This window comes from Nuphar pumila, chromosome 6 (genome assembly GCF_984573655.1).
Source record: "Nuphar pumila chromosome 6, dmNupPumi1.hap1.1, whole genome shotgun sequence".
NCBI classification, from domain to species: Eukaryota; Viridiplantae; Streptophyta; class Magnoliopsida; order Nymphaeales; family Nymphaeaceae; genus Nuphar; species Nuphar pumila.
This window is the reverse complement of record NC_143254.1, coordinates 20,760,341-20,784,357: the sequence shown is the minus strand read 5'-3', so window position 1 is coordinate 20,784,357 and position 24,017 is coordinate 20,760,341. Positions and strand designations below refer to the sequence as shown.

Sequence of the window (24,017 nt, the reverse complement as noted above, 5' to 3'; positions counted from 1 at the left end):
CTTTAAAACCTTTTTTTATTATCTTAGATTAAAACCTTTTGGACGTAAGTGTTTTGTTCTTACTAATAAAAATGATAAACTCTTTCCTAAAGCTATACCATGTGCATTCTTTGAATATGGTAAAACTAAAAAAAGAGTCATATGTTTTAATTTAGAAAATGACAAACTATATATATATGTTTATTTTTTGAAAAATAAAAGTTTCTTTCAAAATATGCTTAAGAAGAACTGTGAGTATTCGTTCTTATTTAAGTTATTACCTCAAAGTAGTGATGCCTCTTTATTTGAGAATGTTAGTAATGAAGAGACTTAAATCAATCTTCAGGATTATGATAATATTAAATAAAAAAGACCTAGTATAATCCAATATAAAAGACAAGAAAACGATAGGCAACCAAGTACTCTATAAAGTTATTTCACCTTTGAAACCCAATGATTAAAAGGAGTTAGAAGATGAAATCAGACTTCTAGACCCCTAATAGATTTGTTTCATATGAATCATTTTCTCTATAATATAGAGCTTGTTTAGCTAAAATTTTGTTCTATTTTGAACTTGTCACATAAACATGCAAAGGAATATCTCAAATGGATAAAAGCTATAAATGAAAAATTAGGGTCACTAGTAGGGATGGCAGTGGATCAGGGGGCAATGGGGCTCCGCCCCGCCTCGCCCCATTTGGACCGGAGATAAAGGGCATGAAATGGGGATGGAGGTTAAAATCTATCCCTGTGTGGGGATGGAGGCAGGGATGAACTTAAGCTTTTCCCTGCCCCGTCCCAATCCCCGCCCCGCCGCCATTTGGACCGGGGCTGGAGGACATGAAACGGGGATGGAGGCGGGGTGGAGGTTAAAATCCATCCCCGTGCAGAAATGGAGGCAGAGATGAAGGTTCAGATTTTGAAACAGAGCGGGGGTGGAGACCTTATCCCCTGCCCCCGCCCTGGTCCATTGCCATCCCTAGTCACTAGAAAAATCTAAGACTTGAGAAATATGTAATTTGCCTAGGGATAAAAAAAACCATAGTTGCATATGAGTTTATAAAGTTAAAACTAAGAGTGATGGGACCCTAAAAATGTACAATGTCAGGTTAGATGTTAAGGGTTATGCACAAGAGTACAAGATAGACTATCATAAAATATTTGAGCCTATAGGTAGGGGTGGCAATCAGGTCGGGTTGGCGGGTCAGAATACCTCAACACGAACATGACCCGTTTATTAAACGGGTCGGATATGGCAAACACAAACATGACCCATTTATTAAACGGGTAACCCGACACAACACAGTTAACCCATTTAATAAACGGGTCTGGTTGACACAACACGATTACAGGACACGGCGACCCATTTATTAAACGGGTTGACCCGAAAACATAGACACGATAACCGCACATATGCATACCACCACTGGAGAGGAGAGGTCTTGGGCTCTCGACTGTGGCTAGGTAAGAAGGAGTTAGGTGGGTGACTAAAGTGTAAAGTTAGGAGTTAGGGTTAGATAAGTTTATATATATATATATAAACGGGTTGCAGGTTGACGGGTTCGTGTAAACGGGTTGACCCGCCCGCCTAACCCGTTTATTAAACGGGTTGGTGGGTTGGCATACCCCTAACACGAACACGACCCATTTAATAAACGGGTTAGGCGGGTCGACCCCTTTACGACACAAACCCGTTTAAGCCAAACCCTAACCCGGCTAAGAAGCGGGTTGGTGGGTTGGGTCAGATTTTGCCACCCCTACCTATAGGTAGAATAACTTCAGTTAGGACTCTGATAGTAGTTATTGTAAAACCCATAAATTTTTGACATTTTATGAGAAATAACAATGAATTAAGGCTAAAATATTATTCAAAAGTAAGATAAAGATGAAATTATAATTCAAGCATTAATCAAGATTTAGAATAAATTTCAAGTTAAGAATTTATTCTGAATTAAGGTTTCAATTTTTAATCAGATTTGAATTTGAATTCAGATTTAATAAATATGTCTTGAATATTATAATTAGATTTGAGTTTGATTTAAATCTAAATTAAGACTTAATTGAATGTTAATTCAAGTTTAAAATATACAATCATTTATATTCTTGTTGAAATTAATCTTTTAAATTTAATCTAGAAGTAATACATGTGAATTTTCTCAGAGTATTTTTAATGAATAAAATAATATTAATGAAGAATTTTATGAAAAAGAGGTATAAAAACATAAATTAGCCTAAAATAAATTATAAGAAACATCCTATAAAAAATTAAAGTTGATTTGAGTTGATTTTAGTGAAATTCATATTTATAATTGAAATAAAAAAACAAAATTTAATAAAATAACTAGTAAATTTCATCAAAATAAAGTTGAATATGATTTCAGATTAATTTATGATAATTTGATATATATATATATATAATGTAAAAGTTGAATTTAGTTCATGAATTTGAGATCTAATTAAAAATAAAATCAAATCAAATATTCAAAACGACAATGGATCCTTTCGACTCTAGTGGAAATCACTTTTGAAGTTCATTTTTTGAGAAAAAGATATTTTTAGAAAAGAAATTAAATAATCTAGATAAATTAAAAATGATATTTTATACTAAGTGATATACCATGGCTCATAAAAGACTATAAAATTTATAAGTGTATGAAATACACTCCTACACGCTCAAGGGTCTCATCGACCCTATCGAGTTTCGATTCTTCATAAATTATTTCTAAAGAAATCGAATTAACCTCCTAAAGAATTTAAAATAAATAGTTGAAATAAATGGGCCTTCTAATTTAATAAGTGATATGCAATTGAAATTAAGCCTAAGTTAAATTTCATGTAATTTCATTTCTTGTAATTCACAGCTTAAATTTAATATGAATTAATTAGAAATTAATTTAGTGGAATAGAACTCAAAATTAAGCAGAATATATAATACTGTAGGAGTCCATAGGTGGGGCATCCCATCCTATGTGACACTCAAAATTAAAAATTAAAATATAATAATAATAATAATAAAATAATAATAATAATAAGAAATTTGAAAATAAAGCTCAAAATTAAAAGTTACCAAATTTCAAGGCAATTTTTTAAAATTCAAAACTTGCCTTGTTTCAAAACAAAGCTTCCATGAGGGGGGTGTCACCTCTAGAGAGTCTAGGAAGAGAGTGGCTAGATCAATAAAGCAAAAAAAGAGAGAGAAGGAAATAAAGGAAGAAGGAAATGAAGACAAGAAAATAAATAAATAAATAAAAGAAAAAATATAACAAGTCAACTTGCTTGCCAAGCAAGCAAGTTGACAGTGTTAAAAAAAAAGAAAGGGGGGGGGGGGTTGACCCAACATTGTGGGTGTTCTACATATGTAATACAACATATAATGTATATTATATATGTAATACAACTCTAAATAACTAAAAGGAATATAAAAAAAAAGAGGAAAAAAATAAACAAAAAAAAGAAAGGAAGTCAATTTTTTTGAGATTTAGAAAGTGCCCCTTGATTGAGATCAAGGGCTGGGATTTACTCCAGCCCTTGACCTCAACTCAAACTTTATAAAAATAGATGAGGGGCTCACACTCCCCCCCTATTTGCTCCCCTTAGTTACTTTTAGGCTTTTTCTCCTTCTCCAAAATCTCTCTCTTCTCTCCTTTCTCCACACCAAATCCTTGATATTTTCACCTTTGGCTCAACAAGAAAGACATCCACGTTTGTGTGAGGAGCAAAAATAGGTCATGGTTGAATCCATTGTTCATGTTGGATGACCGATTTATGCTAAAAGATTAACTTATGCACGCATGAATCAATTTTTGTTAAAAAGGTAGGGGGTTCTATGCTCTATACATAAATAAAAAATCGTGGGCACAAATTCCTTCAATTTTTTTTGCAAGGATAGACCCTAAACTATGCCTCCCATACATAGGTTTGGCTTAGAGCTGTCAATGCATGTGATAAAAAAGGGTTTTCAAAAGAAATCCCCTCTAGAAATTGTTTTCTCTAAAAACTGATTTCTTAAAAATAAAAACCATAAAAAATTTAAAATACACGTGTTACTCAATTATTTTTCTGTAAATTTCATTTAGGATTAGTAGATAATGTTCATATTGATGTACTGTAAAAATTAGAATGATTTTCATGATTGTTTTCATATGAGAATACAATTTTTTTATTGTCGGGTTTCTAAAAAAAAACAGTAATTTTAGCAAGAACCATGATATGTCTAATTATTTTCATGCAAAGTTTAATTGGATATGGTGGTGTATATGCTTGTGAATACTCTAAAATTATAGCATAATCTTCTGATTTATTTTTCATAAAAAAATTACGAACCTATCATGCTTTATCAAAATTTTACCGAAATTATTTTTGAGTAAATAGTCTTCGGTGAGACAGGTCTGTTTTCCAGCCCAACGACTGTAAAAATAAGATTCGTCTATTGTAGTTTAGCTTAAATTAGTGTAGTTAAGATTTGAGATTTTTTTTGTTGAATACATGAAAAAAAATGGAAATATGAATTCGAGTGGCCTGTTTTGGCCCCACCCGAATGCATATGCCCGTCAATACGTAATTCCGGCCTAACATCCAATCGGTAAATCACTTATATCTCCCTCATACAGAAGAGTTTTAATGATACATTTGCTGCATTGAAAAACTAACAAAATTTTACATCTACAGTAAAATTCGAGCTTTGTTTATGGACTGAGAACTATTCTGTGATAGTCGAAACAAAAAATTACATGTTTGCACTAAAACATTTGTAACTCCCTCGTTCTGATGAATTTTTATGAATGGTTTGCGGCATTGAAAAACTGACAAAATTTCTTACCAACTACAAAAAATTTAGTTTTAACCATTGATTGAAAAAATTTCTATAGTCTCTATAACAGTTGAACATAGTTGAGTTTTTGCAAGTTTGGAATCAGTTTAGAACCTGACTAGCTATTTATTATGAAAACTATGTGTACGTGTGTATGCTACTTTGAATGAATATTTAGCTGCTATAAACTGTTTAAATTATGAGTTTGCTATAGGGAATTAAAGTGTTCATTTATAAGACACAAATTGATCCATATGATAAGGCACAAGCTTGCCTTGTAGCCTATATCGAATAAATGGATCAAACTTGTTGTTATGCGAATTGATGCATATTTTATATGATAATGCATGTTGTATTTTTTTGACATGATATGGACATGTATATGTTGTTCAGTTAACTAGTGTTTGGGTGCATTTTGCTGTAAAAGAAGCTCGTTGTTGTTCCTAATGCACGTGGGCTTCAAACTCGAAATGAACTTAAGTCTATGTGCCCTTATCGAGCCCAATGCTCAACTGCTTAATTTAATGAATTAAGCATGCTGAAATTTCTGCATATGACTACCATGTACATGATATGAATGATGTGAATGGATGGATGCATCTACTATTTAAAGAAATTTCATGTCCTTATTTATGCATTCATACACAATTTTAAAAGGAATGAAACATATGCTATGATCTCAAACTAAAGGTTTTAAAAATGCATCCTTAGACCCTGAAGTGGCCAAATTCATTGATTGAGACTGTTAAATGAGTGTTGCGTGTAAAACAAATAATCAAAAGATAAACATATAACACTAAATGATTGATACTCACTAAGAGAATGTGAGTGATACTATTCTGGATTCGTGGGTATCGATTTGAACACAGAAGGTTGCTCCTCCCTAACCACGAAGATAGGAGAACCCTTCACATTAAACTGCAACGTGAATGTACAAAATTTTATGAGTAAAGTTTGATGCATCGGGATGGTAATGTGGAAACTTCTCTTACTCTTTGCGTCCCTCACTCGATATTGGCGAATGGTGCCCAGCCAGGATAAAGTCACCTTTTAATTAAAAACGCTGCCTGTGTCGTGGCTTTGACGCAAGACTTCTGCCTATGTTTGTACCCATAGAGTTTTGAAAACTGTAACTTAAATGGTTATGCATTAGGTAGGCATGACATGCATCATGTAATAAATAAAATGTAATTAAAGATAAGAATTGGTTCATGCATAAAATATAACTTCTGCATTGGTAAGCGCATGCATTTTTAATTCTTCATGTATTTTTAATTATACTCATGTGATCTTAGTTGCTTATGTTTGAATGAATGACTGATAAAAGTTAAATTTTGCAATTATATGCTCATATGAGATCTTGAAAATACATGTTAGATGTTGTATTTCATTGTGTTAAATGCATGAAAATTTAAAGTAATTCTTGCTTATGTATTCTAATTTACTTGTTTTGTATAGTTCTATCCTACTGAAACAAGTTTTGTCTGACCCATTTTAAATTTTAATGTTTTCAGAAAGTGAGTGAGCTCATGTACGATGGTGGGAGGTTGCAATGGGGACCAAGTCATACTTTTCCCAAACCTCTGAATGTTTTGGATTGAGAGCAATTTTAGTTGCTCAAAGACTTTGATTATTTAATTTGATAAATAGACTTTTGTAATTGATTTTGGATGTGTATGGACTTTTATTCCATTTATAAATATTTAATTTCAAATGCATGTATGAATGTGAATGTAAACGAGAAGTAACGCACCAAATTTTAGTCCCATTTGATTTTTCCATTGAAATTTTATAAAAAGATTTAAAAGCATTTAAAAAAATCATGATTTTCAGGACTTAAAAATTGGGGTGTTATAGTTATTATTAAAGGTTGGGCTATCTACTAAATGGATATAAAAAATACTTTTTAAAATGGGGGCTTAAAAGAGAAAGTTTATATGAACACACCTTCTGAATATGAAGCATATCCTGATAAGGTGCTTTGATTGAGAAAGATTTTTAAAATAAGTACCCAAAGCCTGGTATAATCATTTTAGCTTTGTTATGCTCAAACTTGGTTTTAAATCTTGCTATATTGATGTTGTCATGTTTACTAAGAAATCTAATGCATGTATTGTAATTCTTCTCTTTTATGTTGATAACATGATGATCACAGGTGAAGACAAACACAGAGTAAAACATATTAAATGTATTCTTAAAAAATATTTTGAAATGACTAATCTTGGATTTCTTAGATTTTTTCTAAGAATTGAAGTTGCTTATTTTCCTACAAGATATTTACTTTCTTAAACCAAGTTTGTTAATGATATTATTGATAAGTCAAAAATTACTGACAAAAAAATGATGGATACCCCTGAAGTTATTAATGTCAAAATGAAGATTGATGATGGGATACTTCTAGATGATCATACTTCGTATCACCAAATAATTGGCACCTTAATTTATTTAACTATTACTAAGCTTGATATTGTGTATGTGATTCATACTGCTCCCCAATTCTAACATTCTCCCACCACAATTCACATGAGTAATGTGATGAAATTTGTTAGATATTTATAAACCTCTACCTCTAGAGGTCTTTTGTTGCCTTCTTCCTTTTTCCTTGAGTTGATTGTTTATTCTGACTCATATTGGAGAGGAGATCCAAATGATTGACGCTCAACTACTAGCTTTTGTATATTTTTAGGTGATTCTCTAGTATCATGGAAGTGTAAAAAATAGTAAAAAGTATCATTATCATCCATTGAAAATGAGTATCGGTCAATGATTACTACAATATAAAAAAAATGGTTGTGAAGATTACTTAAGATATGAGCGTTCATCTACAAACACTCAAGATTGTGTTGTGATAATAAGAGTTTAATATACATAGGAGTCAACCATACATTTCATGAGAGGACCAAGCATATAAAAATGGATTGTTACTATGTATGTGAAGATTTTTTGAAGAAGACCATCATCTTACCATATGTCACTTATGAGTATCAATCGGTATATTTCTTCACCAAAGTGCTTCTGTCACCTCGATTTCATTTTCTTCTTGACAAACTTTTGGGGATCACACTATAAGTTTGAGAGGGGTGCTAAAATGTATTGTATAAGTTTATATATTCAAATAAATAAATATATTTATTTATATTTTAGGTTATATAATTTTGGTATATGATCAAGGGTATTTTAGTTATTTTACCTATATAATAGGGCCTGTCTACTAAAGACAATACAGACTTTTTATTATTTTAGTTATTTTATGTCATTTTGATTAAATGTAATGGCACTATGGGCATCATAACCATAGAGTCGTTGGGAGCTCCCCAAGGCCATGGCCACTTGTATATATAGAGGGTTTTCACCCTCATTTGTTTCTATGCTTGTTCTAAGCATATTGAAACAATATTTTATTTTTTACTTCTATTCTTGCTATCTTTTGAGAGGTTATGTGTTAGCCCTTAGTGACTTTTGTATTTGGCCCATAAGTGACTTTTGTGTTTGTGAATATGTATATTTGTAGCCCCATTCTGGCATTGTGTTTGTGCATTTGTTGTTTCATTACAAAGTAATAGATGCTAACCACCAGCTAAACGAGTTTTTGAAAGTTTTTTTTTATGTTTTCCTTAAATTTGATCGTATCTACTAGGGAATCCCACTTGGATCATATTTTTCTATAAAAAATGATTTTAAATCTTGAATATTTATAAAAATCTTAGATCGTCAAATTTTAAATCCTATAAAAAAATACCCGCATATCAAAATTAGATGATCCAAGAGTCAATTCCTATAAGATCAAGCATCTAGCTGTATGGTTAGATTTAAGAAAAATAAGAAAAATCCTTCAAAGGCCTAATTAGCTACAATAGTGGTTAGCGACTACCACCTTCTCTCTCTCTCTCTCTCTCTCTATATATATATATATATATATATATGAAAATTTATAGCTATGCAAACCTTAGGTGCACAACTTCGACAGGATGAAGCTGGACGACCATCACTGAGCGTGATGGACGACCATCATGCTGAATAGCCCAAAAATGAGCAAAAATGTTGTTTTGCACATTTTTTGGGCTTTAGTAGCGGTTGAAACCACCACTAATGCCCAAGGGATGCAAGCAACATTTTTAAAAAAGGCATTAGCGGCGGTTTCAATCGCCGCTAATGGTCTTAGCAGAAACTGGGACCTTTAGCGGTGGTCAAGAACCGCAACTAAAGCATCATTTTTGTGTAAATTGATGTTGTTTTCAGCATTTTTTGGGGGATAGCTCTCTCTCTCTCTCTCTCTCTCTCTATATATATATATATATATATATATATATATATATATGGGCCAAATATGTATTTTAAAAAATGGATCTATCTTGGATCCCATCTATTCTTTTGCATTTTTTAAATTTTTGTTAAAAGAACCTAGGAATCCAAGGAAGTAAATGAGATGTGAATATATAATGACTTGAAAGTCGACCCAACCCAGTCTGAATTAGGCCCATGGGTCTAACAAGAGGGCCAAGGGCTTTGTATTAGAATCGGGCCCGACCCAGTTGGTTAATGGGTTGGGCTTGACCAAGCTCGACCCGTCAATGGCCCGACCCACAAATTATCCAGCCTTATAGGGTTCTGCCCTAAGCTAGTAAATTTTTTGCCATATTCTATAAAAATATTTTAGAAAAACAAGAACTAAGACCCTTAAAGCCAACATCATTTAATTTGGATAAGAGTGATGATGATGAAGTCGACTTGACAAGGATTATAATAGCAAAAAGTAACCATAGTGTCCTTGCAAAATGACACATTTCCCGAAATGCCCCATAATTTGCAAAATCCACCTCATGTCCACAACGTGGATGCCCCACTTTTTTAGAATATTTTTATCCATCGCACTAGCAAACCTCCTAAGGTTCCTGCGAATGTCACAACACATTTGTAGACCACCTTGAAGATTAATTATTTAAAGGAGTTTTGCATGGGAGCTCGCGAGCTCGCAAATTTCATACTAGATATATGTGTGAAAGTCGCAACACATTTGCGAACTTCCATGAGGATCAGTTAGTTAAAGGAGTTTCACATGGGAGCTCGTGAATGTCATACGAAATATATATATGAATGTCATCACACATTTACAGACCTCCTCGAGGATCAATTACGTTAAGGAGCTTTACATGGGAGCTCATGAATGTGGTACTAGATAAATATGTGAATGCCACCATACATTTGCAGACCTCCTTAAAGATCAGATACTTAAATGTGCTTCACATGGGAGCTCATGAATGTCATACTAAATATATATGCGAATACCACCACACATTTGTAGACCTCCTTGTGGATCAATTACTTAAAAAAGCTTCGCATGGGAGCTCACGAATGTCATACTAGATATATATGTGAATGTCGCCACACAATTTTGGATCTCCTTTAGAATCAATTACTTAAAGGAGCTTCGCAAGGTAGCTCACAAATATGATACTACATAGGCGAATGTTGTACGATATTTGTGTATCTCCTTGGGATGAAAACTAGTCAAGTTCGCAAATTTTGTTATGCAAAATTCATGAGGTCCGTGCAAATATTGTGTGAATCTACTTTTTAGTGAGAGGATGTGCCCTTCTTACTAAGTGTCTAGATATTGTGCAAACCTTAGGAGGTTCGCTAGTGCTAAAGGTAAAGATGCCATTAAAAAGTGGGGCATTCACGATTGTGGACATGGGGTAGATTTGGCAAATTATGGAGTATTTCAGAAAACGTGTCATTTTGCATAGACAATAGAGTCATTTTTCATTATAATATTGTACTGTCCTCCTACTTTGATAAATAACATGAACCCACACTTTTTATACTGGTCTGCATCCAATGTACTATACTTGGATATGGATCTTAAACTAAGATCCATATGTACATTCAGATAATATGTGGACTAGCATAATTTTGGCACTGGGATTAGATTCATCGGTGCTTTCTATAAGATATGAATTAAAATGCATATTAAATTATGTGGACTTGCATATTAATTTTGGCACGGGGATTAGATTCAGATCGGTACTTTCTATCAGATATGAATTAAAATGCATATTAAATTCAATCTTCTTACACTATTAACGTGTACTTGTTTTCAACTTTTTTTTATCAGATCCAGCATTATGGTTTACATTTTGGACCAACGCAATTTATGGGATCTAATTAAGATAGTGATACCCAATATTTGGATTTGGATTCAGAAGGATCATGATTGGGCCCATATCCAGCCCGTTTGGCCTTTAATTAAGCAAGGTAATTTGTGCATGATGCATAATGTGATCAAGTTGGTGAAGCGCATCAACTCCACTCACCAACTTTACTAAGTCCAGCTTTCCTGCTATCAAAGTTTTCCACACATAATTTATTTTTGGCACTGTACTTGGAAAAAAATGCCTTGCATGCTCCTGTTTTTTTTAAGGGAAGCCATGCCATGGGCAGAATTAATGAAGGTAATTAAGATGATTCTCAAATCAAATGCTCCATTATTAATTCAGATTATGGATCGATGTCGAATGAGGTATAGCTGGATGGTCATGTCCCACTATCATAACCGAGAGGTCTTCCAGGGACGGCCAGCCTCTTGCATGTCTACCCGTGCTCTCTCTCTCCCTGTGTTTTGTTTTGTTGAATGAAAAAACGTTCGTCTCTCTCTCTCTCTCTCTCGTCAAATTAAGGGATGGCCTCTTGTGGGGTTCGAAGCTCAGACGTTTTGGTTAAGATAGGGCGACTATCTCATGCGGCTATCTTGTTGAAACCTTTTGGTCCTCTCTCTCTCTCTCTCGTGTGTGGCATTCACATTGGTGAATGGACTCGGTTGCCTCCGATTAGTAGGGTGAGTCTAGGACCAACATTTATCGTAACGGGAGGCCGCACACGAAGATTGAATACAAGGAGAGAGAGAGAGAGAGAGAGAGAGAGAGAGAGAGGGTCAAAAGCAGTGAACTCGCATACCCATTTGGAGTCCTGTTAAGTCTTTTGCTTATAACTTTCCTTAGACTTGACCAAAGCTGACCACCAACCCATGCACAGAGAGAGGTAGGGAGCCACTCATTTGAGAGAGAGAGAAACCGGTGGAGAAAATCACGGATCACCAGAGGGAGAACCACCTGAACCTCTCCTGCCTTGAAATATGGGGCTCAGAATCCCTCCTCCCCTCCAAATTGCCTCCTAGCCCTCTTCAACTTAACCCTTCCCTGGCTAACTCTAAACATTCACCTTTATCTTATTCCTTGGCTGTTAAATTTTCCTGCTTTTTTCTTTCCCTCTTACCCTTGAGAGGAAAACTGTATCAGCGAGGAGATGTGGCGCAACGCCGGAAGCGGTGGTGGAGGAGGAGGAGGGAGTGATGGGGAGGGGGTGCTGAGGCACCAGCTGGTGGCTGTTGCCGTTGATAATGACAAGAACAGCCAGCACGCCCTCAAGTGGGCAGCCGACCATGTCGTCACCAAGGGCCAGATTTTCATCCTCCTCCACATCAGGAAGAAGACCACCACCATCACAACCCCCAGTAAGTAGGAAGAACCTTGAGCTTCTCTCAAAACAGAGAAAATCGCAATCGCGTGCAGCGATTTTCGGTGTAAAACAGAAGCAGAAAAAAATATGCGTGCAACGATTTTCTACGTAAAGCACAAAACACACAAAATCACGACACGCAAACGGTTTTTTGTGTGGCCTGAACACTTTGTAAAGTACTCTGGCTCGATCATTGGATCTGCATGCACTATATGGAGTTCGCGAGCTGACATGTATTTATTTTTTGAGAGAACAGAAATTTCATTGCTGTAGCAGTAGAAAAAGTAACAGATAAAATGTTCGGGTGTGTTACGATATCACACCAGCCTTAAAAACGCTACAATGAAGTAAAACAGTAACATCATAAAAAAAAAAGGAAACAGGGCAGGGCATCGCGTTACAAGCCAGGGTATAACAGTAAACATAAAACAGAAAGTTTAAATCATAGCTCTGCAACTTGTAATGTATGCATTATTTATGTTTTGTGACAAACTTGTTTACTGTTTGCAAGTGGCACTTCTTGGAGAACTTAGCTTTCTTTTGTGGATGGTTTGGGGTTTCTAATGTGCAGGTGGTCACCATGTACCCATCACAGATGTGGATGAGGAAGTGGCTGCTGCTTTCCTCGAGCACGTTGAAGCACAGACAAGAGAGTTTTTCCTTCCTCTTAGATGCTTTTGCAGCAGAAGAGGGGTATGCATTTCCTTTCCTAAGTCATGCATGATTGATGTGATGCATGTGTAATTAATAACACCAAAGCGACTATAATAGCAGTGCAGCTCTTTGATCATATTCAATCTCATGGCTTAGATTTAATCAATTAACTTTAATCTTAAATGGTAACCCATAAATGGCGGCTATAAGTTATTGCCATTTACAGGGATATCCATAGATAATGGTTGACCATGTTTATGGAGATCTAAATTTTAAGATTTAATCCAGACTGTTGAATCGAATTCAATCAATTGGCCTGAATGATGCCATTGATGCTTCTTTCACTCTATACCGGAGTTTTTTGGGCATGACCTATAATACTTTACTTAAAAATTATTAAACCGTAATAAAATAATATTTAAAGATATTAAATTAGTGTTCATGCGTGTCTTGGTCTTGTTGACATGTCACAATGTGTCTGACTCGTGTCACCCATGACACACCCCTTAAATAGCGTGTCAGACTTAGATAAATAAACATCTTAGACACCGTTTAAGTTATATAGGCCAGGTTTGGGATTCCTTTTCAGACATAATCTGCGTTGGGTACCCGAATCCAACATTTGAAATTTGGGCGGGTTTGAACAAACTCTGGTTCGACACAGACCTGACCCATTGACAGCCTTGGATACATAGTGACAAAAGTGAAAAACGGCAAAATCTTGGCAGCCAAAAAACTCACATATATATATATATATTGCAATTTTGGCAAAATCTCGGCAATAAAAATTAAATTAAAATAAAAAATTATTTTATAAAAATAAAAAATTTGCAAATTAAGATAAAAACACATGATTTTCTACGATAAATGGCCTATAAAACATAAATATCGTGTTTAAAACACAATATTTATATGACTGACAAAAAATGGTGTGAAATTGAAAATATCGTGAGAAATTGCTGTTTTTAACTTTCAGGTAATTTTTCAGAATATTTTTGTGAGATTTTCATAAATCTCATGGGATATGAGTAGGGATGGCAGTGGACCGGGGGAAAGCAGGGCCCCGCCCCGCCTCGCCCCATTTGGACCAGGGATGAAGGGTATGAAACGGGGATGGAGGCGGGGACGAAGGTTAAAATCCATCCCCGTTCGGGGATGGAGGCGGGGATGGACTTACACTTTTCTCCGCTCTGCCCCATTCCCACCACGATCCCCGCCTAGCCCCGCCCCACCCCGCCCATCCCCAGTCCTTCTAAAGGATGGCAATAGTCTACGGGGAAACGGGGCCCCGCCCCGCCTAATCCCCGTTTGAACCGGGGATAGAGGACATGAAACGGGGATGAAGGCAGGGGTGGAGGTTAAAATCCATCCCCATGCGGGGATGGAGGTTCTAATCTTGAGACCGGGTGGGGGTGGAGACCCTGTCCCCCGCCCCCGTCCCCCGCCCCCGTCCCGGTCCATTGCCATCCCTAGATATAGATATGAGTAGCTTATGTATGCAAAAGTAGGGTCTCAATAAATACAGCAGCCATGCACACATGTAACGTGTTTCTTTTATTAATGATCATCTACCTTTGCTGTCCTCTTTCAATATCTATTGGAATTCATTTTGAGTCTCCTCTTTCTGGGTTTGGTGGTACTCTAGCTTCATGGCAAGGAAGTAGTCGTTGAAGATATGGACATCTCGAAGGCCATCATTGATTTTGTTAATCAAAATTCCATAGACAAACTTGTTCTTGGAGTTTCATCAAGAAGTGTCATTGCAAGGTAGTTACCACTGAAATATTTTTAGTTGATTCTCTTTTTCCTTTTTTCTTTCTTTCTCTGATTTCTTGCAGTTCCATATCACACACACACGTTAAAATAATGAAAAACATTACTTAACTTGCCAGGATTAGTCTAAGTCATCAGTTTATCAACATCTTGAAGTTAATTTTCAAATTAGGCATTCAATACCTATGGGAGCTCCGCACACCTGGGTAGGGGGTGACTTTGTTTGTCCTGAGATCAAGAGGCATCTTGGGTTCGAAACCAAAGGGTGTGTCCAGTAGTCAAGCCAAACTGCCAAAGCATAAGGGGAAGCATTCCTGGTAGTCAAGAGGGAGTGGGGGAGGGGAGTAATAGTAGAGTTTTACAGCCCCAGTTGGGGTTTGGGGTAGTGGGATGGGGCATAGGAAGCTAGACAGGTGGTCTAGGTTCAAATCTCACTGGCATCACCCCTTGCACGACCGAAGCAAGGCAACTGCCTGAGGGCGAGGGGTAAGCCACAGTTTTACACTGCCAAAGAAGCGACCATAGGTTGGCAGGCTTAGTCCAGCGTGACCATGCCTCTTAATGTCGGGGTGGTTTCTCCATTCCTCATGGAAAAAACAAACATACAGTTTTACACGATCATACTAGAACATGGTCAATGTTGCACCTCTTCGTCATCCAAACTAAAAAACAGCGGTTTCTCCCAGGCATAAAAGATTAAAAAAAAAGAGATCATTCAGTGGCTCCAATCTGATTGATGGTGTGGGTTGCAACTTTCTAACTCAGGTTACATATATGAATGATTTGATCATGTTGCTTGAGTGTTCGACCTACAAGTCTTTGAGAAGACTCGGAAATTCACCTGGCCCCCTTGCACCTTTCTCAAAAAATTCCTCAACACCGAGTCCCCCTGTCAAAGATTGGGCTAAAGACTTTGATTAAACTTGCACCATTAGTTCAGATCACTCTGGCTCCAAGTTGCTAAGTTCAGTTGAGCCTTCTGAGCCATGACCCATATGACTAAGACCAGTGTGCACTAGAATTACTTAAGTGGGCAAACTTAGTCTCTCAAACAGTACTGAGCTCATAATCATACAATTAACATTGGTTTCTATGAATAAAGTCACACTGAACAATGGTTTTCCATATTATGCAGAGCTTTTGGGCATGCTGATGTGCCAACAACTGTTATAAAGGCAGCACCAGAATTCTGCACTGTATATGTCATATCTAAAGGAAAGATATCGACCGTTCGAACGGCTCCTAACCCAAATAAGAATCCAGTTCATCGAATACCTCGCACCAAAATTGAAACAGAGAATCACGTATCACATTCTCCAACAAGTTAGTCACTTGCTATATGTTGATGTATACTTTCTATACTTTTAGCATAGTAAATGATGCATGGTCTGAGTCTCTTGTTGAAGGCTCTTTTGAAAAGCTAATCTAGGTCTTTCTTTCGTAATGTTCATTTACATATTATCAATTACAGTAATTTTCTCACCTACTTATCTTTTTTGGTATTCAGGTGGACATGAATTTAGTAGACATACCTCAGAAGAATCCATAAAGTAAGTTCCATAAACATATTTTGTTCTTGAGACCATTAAGTTTTTTTGTCAAGTTCAAAATTATAGCGATCTTTCCTACAATAGAAAAGCATTCAACTCTCTTGAATCTCTGCAAACTTCTGGCCATTGTTCATTAAACTTTCATGAGCATACTAAGATTCATAAATCTCAGAGAGAGAAAATCCGTTTCATAAAGAAGGACCTCATAAGCAATATAAAGTGAATGTTATACATGTATCTCTCAAAGTATATCATATCAGTTTTTTTTTTTTGACGTATGTCATATGGGTACTCCATTTTGGCCCCGTAACCCTTTATATACTAGTTGCATTGAAAATTCATAAAAATGACAGTATCCCCGTATCAGCGGCCATATGCTTGTGACATCAGTTATGACATAGTTGACAGTAAATTTTTTTCTTTGTTATTTGCATTTGAAATGTTCATAGCCACAATGAAAGTTCAAAATTGAGAAGGATATAACTGATCTATGCATAACACATGCAATTCAGGCCTGCAGCTCCTAGGTTTGCAAGTCATAATTCCCATCATTGGATGAACGATCGAATCGAGAGAGGGAGCAACTTATCCAATGATCGAATCGAGAGCGCGGGCAACTTGGGCAATCATCTTGACATATCATTTCACAGTAATGGTAGCAGGGGGAGTTTTGAAAGACAGTTGAATGCCCATTCTTCACATGATCATTTAGATATTCTTAACCAGCACCATGATTACAGCCCCCAGCGTTACTCCATCCCGGATTCATGCAGTGACTCATCATCTCTGAAAAGCTTTGACATCCACTGGTCAAATGCATCTGGTGGTGGTCTATCAGAGCATTCATTGCCTCCACGTGAGAGCAGTGGAAATAGTTGGTCCAAGCATTCGCTGGTAATAGGCCTGCTTGCTTTTTCTCCTTTAACTCCCTTTTCACTCTCTTCTTGGAAGCTTGACTAAATGATTCGGAATTCATAATATATTTCTAGTTATGTTGGTTCTGTTTCCCCCTCCCTATTCCTTTTTTGAGCTATTAGTTTCTAATATGTATCAGTTTAAGCATACAACTATTATATATATACCTGTTAAGTTTTGCAGCATTGGGAGGCCTACTGACTATCAAACAAAAAAATCCATGTATTGCAGGTGTAAAGACAAATATGTTCAGTTTATTCTTTACCAAAGATTGTTGCAAATTTGCTCCTCTTTTGCTCGTTTAGTGCATGAAATTTGTTTTTTTATTTCATTTAACTTGCCATTTATTTGTATATCTTTTTCTTACCTTCCCCTTTTTTTATAATTACAGATGTCCTTTCTGATAGAAGGTGTTCTTGTAAATTAAAATTTGACAGTTATGGTCCATTTCAACAATGTATTGATGAAATGAATTGTTCTGTACCTGCAGGAAGATGTTGAGACAGAGATGCAAAGGCTTAGGCTTGAACTGAAGCGAACAATGGAGATGTATAGTAGTGCCTGCAAGGAAGCTTTGGATGCAAAACACAAGGTTACGATAATAACAACTGTCTTTTTTCATGGAAATCAAGTGTACGTTTTTTTTTTTTTTAATAACAAATGTGGGTCGCTTAATGGGTCTACCTCCCTATGATGTAAACCCCTAGCTCACATCAAGTGATATGTCAAATCACTTTAAGAAAGTGATTCAACATCCTAATCGCCCATTGCTTTAATCTCATGGTCCTTGGGCAAGTTGCGGGCCCACCCAAAAATTAATGATGATGTCATCATTGGCAAGAATAATGGTGACCATTGATCATCATAATGGATGGTGAGGATGTCAAATCACTTTCCCAAAGTAATTTGGCAGATCACCTGATCTGCTCTCGTAAACCCTGCTAGCCCACCACGAACCACTGTAGCACTCATGTTTTAACCAAAGGCACCCGCACACCCAGTAGAAGTTGAACATCGGACCAAGGTGTCATCACCTTCTTATCAGGCCTGTTACCACTAGGGCTAGGCAGGTGTAGGTTATAACTTGATCTAAAGAAGCCTATTTTCACTTTGACTAGAATCAAATCAAGGTTTCTGGTTGTAGATAGGAGTGACCATCGGGTCGGGCTGGGCCAGCCCGATTAGGACCTGATAAGGGCTTGACATGCCCGACTCATGTCGGCTCAAGCTTGGGTTGGGTCGGGCCTTCCGACCCGGTTAATGGATCAGGCCTATCGGGCCCTATGTAATTTACACAAGAGCCCAACATAATTAAAGCCTTTGGGCCAGGTACCCGACCGACCCATCGGACACCCGTCCCGATGGCCACCCATAGTTGAACTTACTATATATCAACATTGAAAGAACGCTACTGGATGCAAATCCCAAACAAGGGAAAGAAGCCTGCTTCCTCATCGTCCTATTTTATTTCATAAAACTGGTTGGCATTCTCGGGACTCAGTATCGGATCAGCTAATATAACAACTCGATGACTCGTGCAAGTCAAGAATTTTATTTAATTTATTAAAAATAAATATTAATTAATTAATTTATGATACAAAATAAACAATAACATATTAGGTGTGATTTATTATATATAGTTATAAACATAACTTCAATATATATATAGTGACAAATATTAATTAAACATATTTAAAAAAATGTAAAAATGGTATTTTCACTATTTAAAATTTAAAAAATAGTATGTTATTTGCAAATTATCAAAATATACTTGATAAAACATAAATATCACATTATTGTAATGATGATATTTTATATTCTAAACATAAAGTTTTCGGAAAATGTAGATAATCGCATGCATTAAAATAGTGGCATTTTGGTTAAATGGCTATTTATTACCATTATTTTAGTGTTAAATATTATCATTTAATTCATATTCCCCTCTCTCTCTCTCTCTTGAATTCTAATAAATTCTCATCCACGAGTGCCAACACACAATTTTGGAAAGTAGAATTCTTTTAAAATCTAGTTTTGGAAAATTGAAAGTTTTTAATGCATTTAGTTGATGTTTTAGCAAAACATTTAAGTTTCAACATGGTAGCTAAGACTCAGCCGAATCTTATCTGACTCGGCGGAGTTTGGTCCTAACCGAGTTCTACAACGGTTAGACCCCGAATCGAGTCAACTCGGGCGAGTCACTAATTAACTCACCAAGTTTGCCAACTATTTAAAATTTATACTCCAACGACATGGAAGCAGATCAGGTCATGCTGAACATGAACGTTTTTGCTCATGCCGACATCGTGACCATCCGATTTGCATTTTAAAAAGCTGAAAAGTCAACAAAACCACGTGGCATTCATCCAAAATGCAAACAGACGGCCACGATGTCGGCATGAGAAAAAACGCTCATGTTCAGCATGACCTGATCTGCTTCCCATCGGACATTGGCACCCAGTTTTAAGTGAATGGAATAAAACTAATCCTATTATTTTTAATATTTCAGCCACAAAGTCACTGAGTTATATATTTTACGTCCAGGTTACCTGGGCATTTATTGGTCCATGATCCATAACCTCCAACATTGAGACTTATGGCTATGAGCAATAGCAACAGTGTTACCTGGGGGATGGGGGGATGGAAATGGATCAGTATCCATATTTTCTGATCCATTTCATATCTAGGCAAGGAGACCCTATGACACTTGGATCAATTTTGGCCTGGTCCATTTCCAACCTGCTCACACCCCCTACTGCTACATCTTTATGTTCGTTTGTTTTAGCTTTGTGGTACTGACCTGTGTTAAGCGTGTGGCAATAGGCAAGGGAGTTACAGTCATGGAAGATGGAGGATCACCGTAGGCTCGAAGAAGCGAGATTGGCAGAAGAGGCAGCCATAGAGATCGCGGAGAAGGAGAAGCAAAGATGTCGGGCGGCGCTCGAAGCGGCAGAAGCAGCAAAAAGAGCAGTGGAGTTAGAAACAAGAAAGAGGCTGGAAGCAGAAAGGAAATTGCTCATGGACAACGGGAGGAAGTCAGGAGATCAGATCATTATCAGTGTTCGGTACCGGAGGTACACCATAGAGGAGATAGAGAAGGCTACTCAGAAATTTTCTGACTCACTTAAAATTGGAGAAGGAGGGTATGGACCCGTATTTAGAGCTATGCTGGACCATACCCTGGTGGCTATCAAGGTTTTAAGGCCAGATGCAGTACAAGGCAAACAACAGTTTCAAAAGGAGGTTGGTTTCTATAAGAGCTTTTTATGCATTTGCTCTCAGCATCTCATCCTTGCCTCAGGTCATATTGTATATAACCAATTCATTATTCATATTCAATCTGAAATAACACATCTCACTTTGGAGATGTGTGTGGGCTCCATTCTCATAGTTCCCAAGTGGGGATTGAATATGACCGATGATCGATTCTATACAATATGACCTGACCTACCTCAGTTTATATTGGTTAAAAGTGGCAAGGATGCCAATGAGTAGGTGCAATCCAAACACCCCATGATTTGGACGTGGCATACACCTGAAACCATGTCAGTTAACCTTTAAATTTTCTTCTTCTTCTTTTGAGGGGAATAGCCTATAAATTTTGGTCTGTTTCCATGTCTCTCATTGATTTTTCTTGTCTATAATATGTAAGTTATAACTACCATTATCTTGATTATCACTTGTAGGTTGAGGTCTTAAGCTGCATCAGGCACCCAAACATGGTCCTCCTCCTTGGTGCCTGCCCAGAATATGGCTGTCTAGTCTATGAGTACATGGCCAACGGTAGCCTCGAGGACCGCCTTTTCCGGAGAGGCAACACGCCTCCTCTCTCCTGGCAGCTCCGGTTCAAGATCGCCGCCGAGATAACCACCGGTCTCCTCTTCCTACACCAAACCAAGCCTGAGCCACTAGTACATCGAGACCTCAAGCCTGCAAACATCCTCCTGGACAACAACTTTGTTAGCAAAATTAGTGACGTCGGGCTTGCGCGACTAGTCCCCCCCTCGGTCGCTGATGATGTTACGCAGTACCATATGACTGCAGCAGCGGGCACCTTCTGTTACATCGATCCTGAGTATCAGCAGACGGGCATGCTAGGGATCAAGTCTGATGTTTATGCACTTGGTATCATACTGCTGCAGCTGCTGACTGCAAAGCCACCCATGGGGCTTGCTCACTATGTTGAGAGGGCAATAGAGAAAGGAGTGCTTGAGGAGATGCTGGACCCTGTTGTTCATGACTGGCCCATGGAGGACACTATATCGTTCACGAAGATGGCGTTGAAGTGCTCAGAGTTGAGGAGGAAGGACAGGCCGGACTTGGGGTCGGTGGTGCTGCCGGAGTTGAGTCGGTTGAGGGACATTGCTGATGAAGCATTGCCTCTAGTCCTACCAGGATATGCTGGCCATGGACATTTGCATAGTTTCCAGGTATATCTCTGAACTAAACCATTGTGCCCTTATAGTTCACTTCTTGCCATGCATGCTTGCTTGAGCTGGTATTGCTGCAGCACCGATCAGCTCGTATCTCAGCTTGGTTTGGCTCGTCACGAATCGGCTCATATAGCTGGTGAGCAGAGTCACGAGCAGCTTGTTTAGCTTAAATGAGTCGAGCCTGAACAGAGGATGTTTGGCTCGGCTGGGCTGAGATCATATAGTTAATATATATATATATATATATATATATATATATATATATATATATATATATATATATATATATATATATACAAAACCTATTAAATGAAACCTGAAAGTAGATTTCTGGTATTTTTTTTCAAAATTCCAACCCCATAGATGTGTTCAACACGATTGATTTATTATATATTGCCACTTGGATCATGCATTTTGGATGAAAAAAATGGTATTTGGAACCTAAAAAATGTATGAAAATTGTAGGCTGCTGATTTTGAAACCTTATAAAAACCTATCCATGCATCCTAATCAAATGTTTCAAGAAGTGATTCCTATAAAAACAAACATATAGATAACATCTCAGATTTTTCAAAAAAATACCAAAATTTTATGAAAATACATTATCATGTTTCATTTAGTAGGTTTGTATTTTGTTGGTTTCCATTTCCACACACACACACACACACACACACACACACACATATATATATATATATATGTATATAATGTGTGAGAATCACTAGAATATGAGAATTGAAATATGAGAACTAGAAATATGGCCATTTTCAACATTTTTTTTTTATAAATCCAACCATGTGGATGTGCTTGGCATGGTGAATTTGCTAGGAATCAACCATTGGATCATGTATTTTCGATGAAAAGATGTGATTTTTGAATGCTTGAATCTTATGAAGATTAATTATGAGCCATTTATTTTTAATCCTTAAAAAAATCTGGTTTATATATCAAAATCGGATTATTCAAGAGTGGGTTCTTATAAAACCAAGCACGTAGAACACATCCGTACGGTTAGATTCAAGAGAAAAAAAATCCATGAAAATTGAGGTTCACATATTAGTTCTCATATTTTCGGTTCTTATATTCTAGTGACTCTTATGTGTGATATATATTTTAAGTATAATATATAAAAAGAATGATTCAAAGTATATATATATATATATATATATATATATATATATATATATATATATATATATATATATATATATATATATATATATATATATATATATATAAGGATTAAGGAAAAGGATGCATGAGAGAATATGCATATAAAATATATGAACTATTAAGTTTAATATAAAAAAATATATATTTTAAGTGTCATATATAGAAAATATATATATCCCATGTATAAGTAACATGAAACTTTTTTACATGAGACAACTCATGTTTGGCTCGTCTTGTTGAGGAGTGAGCCTAGCTAGCTTATCTCGGCTAAACATGAGTCGAGTCTCCAACTCAGTTCACTGGTAAACAAGCTGAGACCGAACATGCCCTGTTTGGTTATCTTGGCTCGTTTACCAGCTCTCTCTCTCTGTTATCTATAAATCAAAATTATACTGTTGACACCACTATTGCAGGAAGTTATCAGTGTCCGCTCTAGTACTGGGCACTCCAGCGCTAGTCACACCGAAGATGGGTCCAGCAGCTGGGCTGCTCATCCTTGATTGAAGCTTGGCCAGCCAGAGGAGTCCTACTTCTACTACTTCGTTGCTCATCTCCCGGCTATTTTTAATACACACCTTTGTAATATTATTGTATAGAAACAGAAAAGAAAAATTATCTTCTGCATGTACATGCAATACATATAAACTTGTTTTGCACCGACAGTGTTGGCCTCTAAATGTTAGATAATAAAATGCTCCCATTACACCTTGCTGCATTTTCTTGATTTGAAATATGTTGGGCCCACCAAAACTTAATATTTTTGTAATTTTTGAAAATGTAAAATGACTAATTGCTTGCTGTAGCTTTAGTGCACTGTGAGAAGGCAATAGTAGGGATAAAAACTGATCGGAATATATCCTACATAGAACCCAATTCTGAATCCGATTAGTCGGATTTGGTTAAGAAAGGATTAGTAATTGGATTTGGATTTGGTATAAGGATTTCATGACCATATCTGAATCCAATTACATGTATTTTCTCGGAGTCAGTATTAGTTTGGACCTGAATCCAAATCTGTGTCCAATTAGCCAATATCCAATTAGTCGGGTTTGGTATTAGCTACATCTGACCTGAACCCGAGCCGATTACATTCCGGGGACATGATTATTTTGCAATAGGATATGTGATTCTAATCCATGTGAACCAAACTTGATTTGAAATCTCCGGGCCAACGTCATGATTTTGAATCAAACAAAATGTGAGTAAACTGCTTCATTT

The 24,017-nt window shown here is 36.6% G+C and overlaps 1 protein-coding gene across 1 annotated transcript; it reads left to right on the top strand.

Annotated features, from left to right (window-relative positions):
* Positions 1-12,091: 12,091 nt before the first annotated feature.
* LOC149834256 (U-box domain-containing protein 35-like) lies at positions 12,092-23,299 on the top strand. The gene is made up of 9 exons (XM_090009326.1): positions 12,092-12,299; positions 12,876-12,997; positions 14,604-14,725; positions 15,867-15,927; positions 17,008-17,175; positions 17,669-17,788; positions 20,017-20,436; positions 20,880-21,623; positions 23,213-23,299. Exons 1-9 carry the CDS (start codon positions 12,092-12,094, stop codon positions 23,297-23,299), a joined length of 2,052 nt encoding a protein of 683 aa, XP_089865452.1.
* Positions 23,300-24,017: the final 718 nt, after the last annotated feature.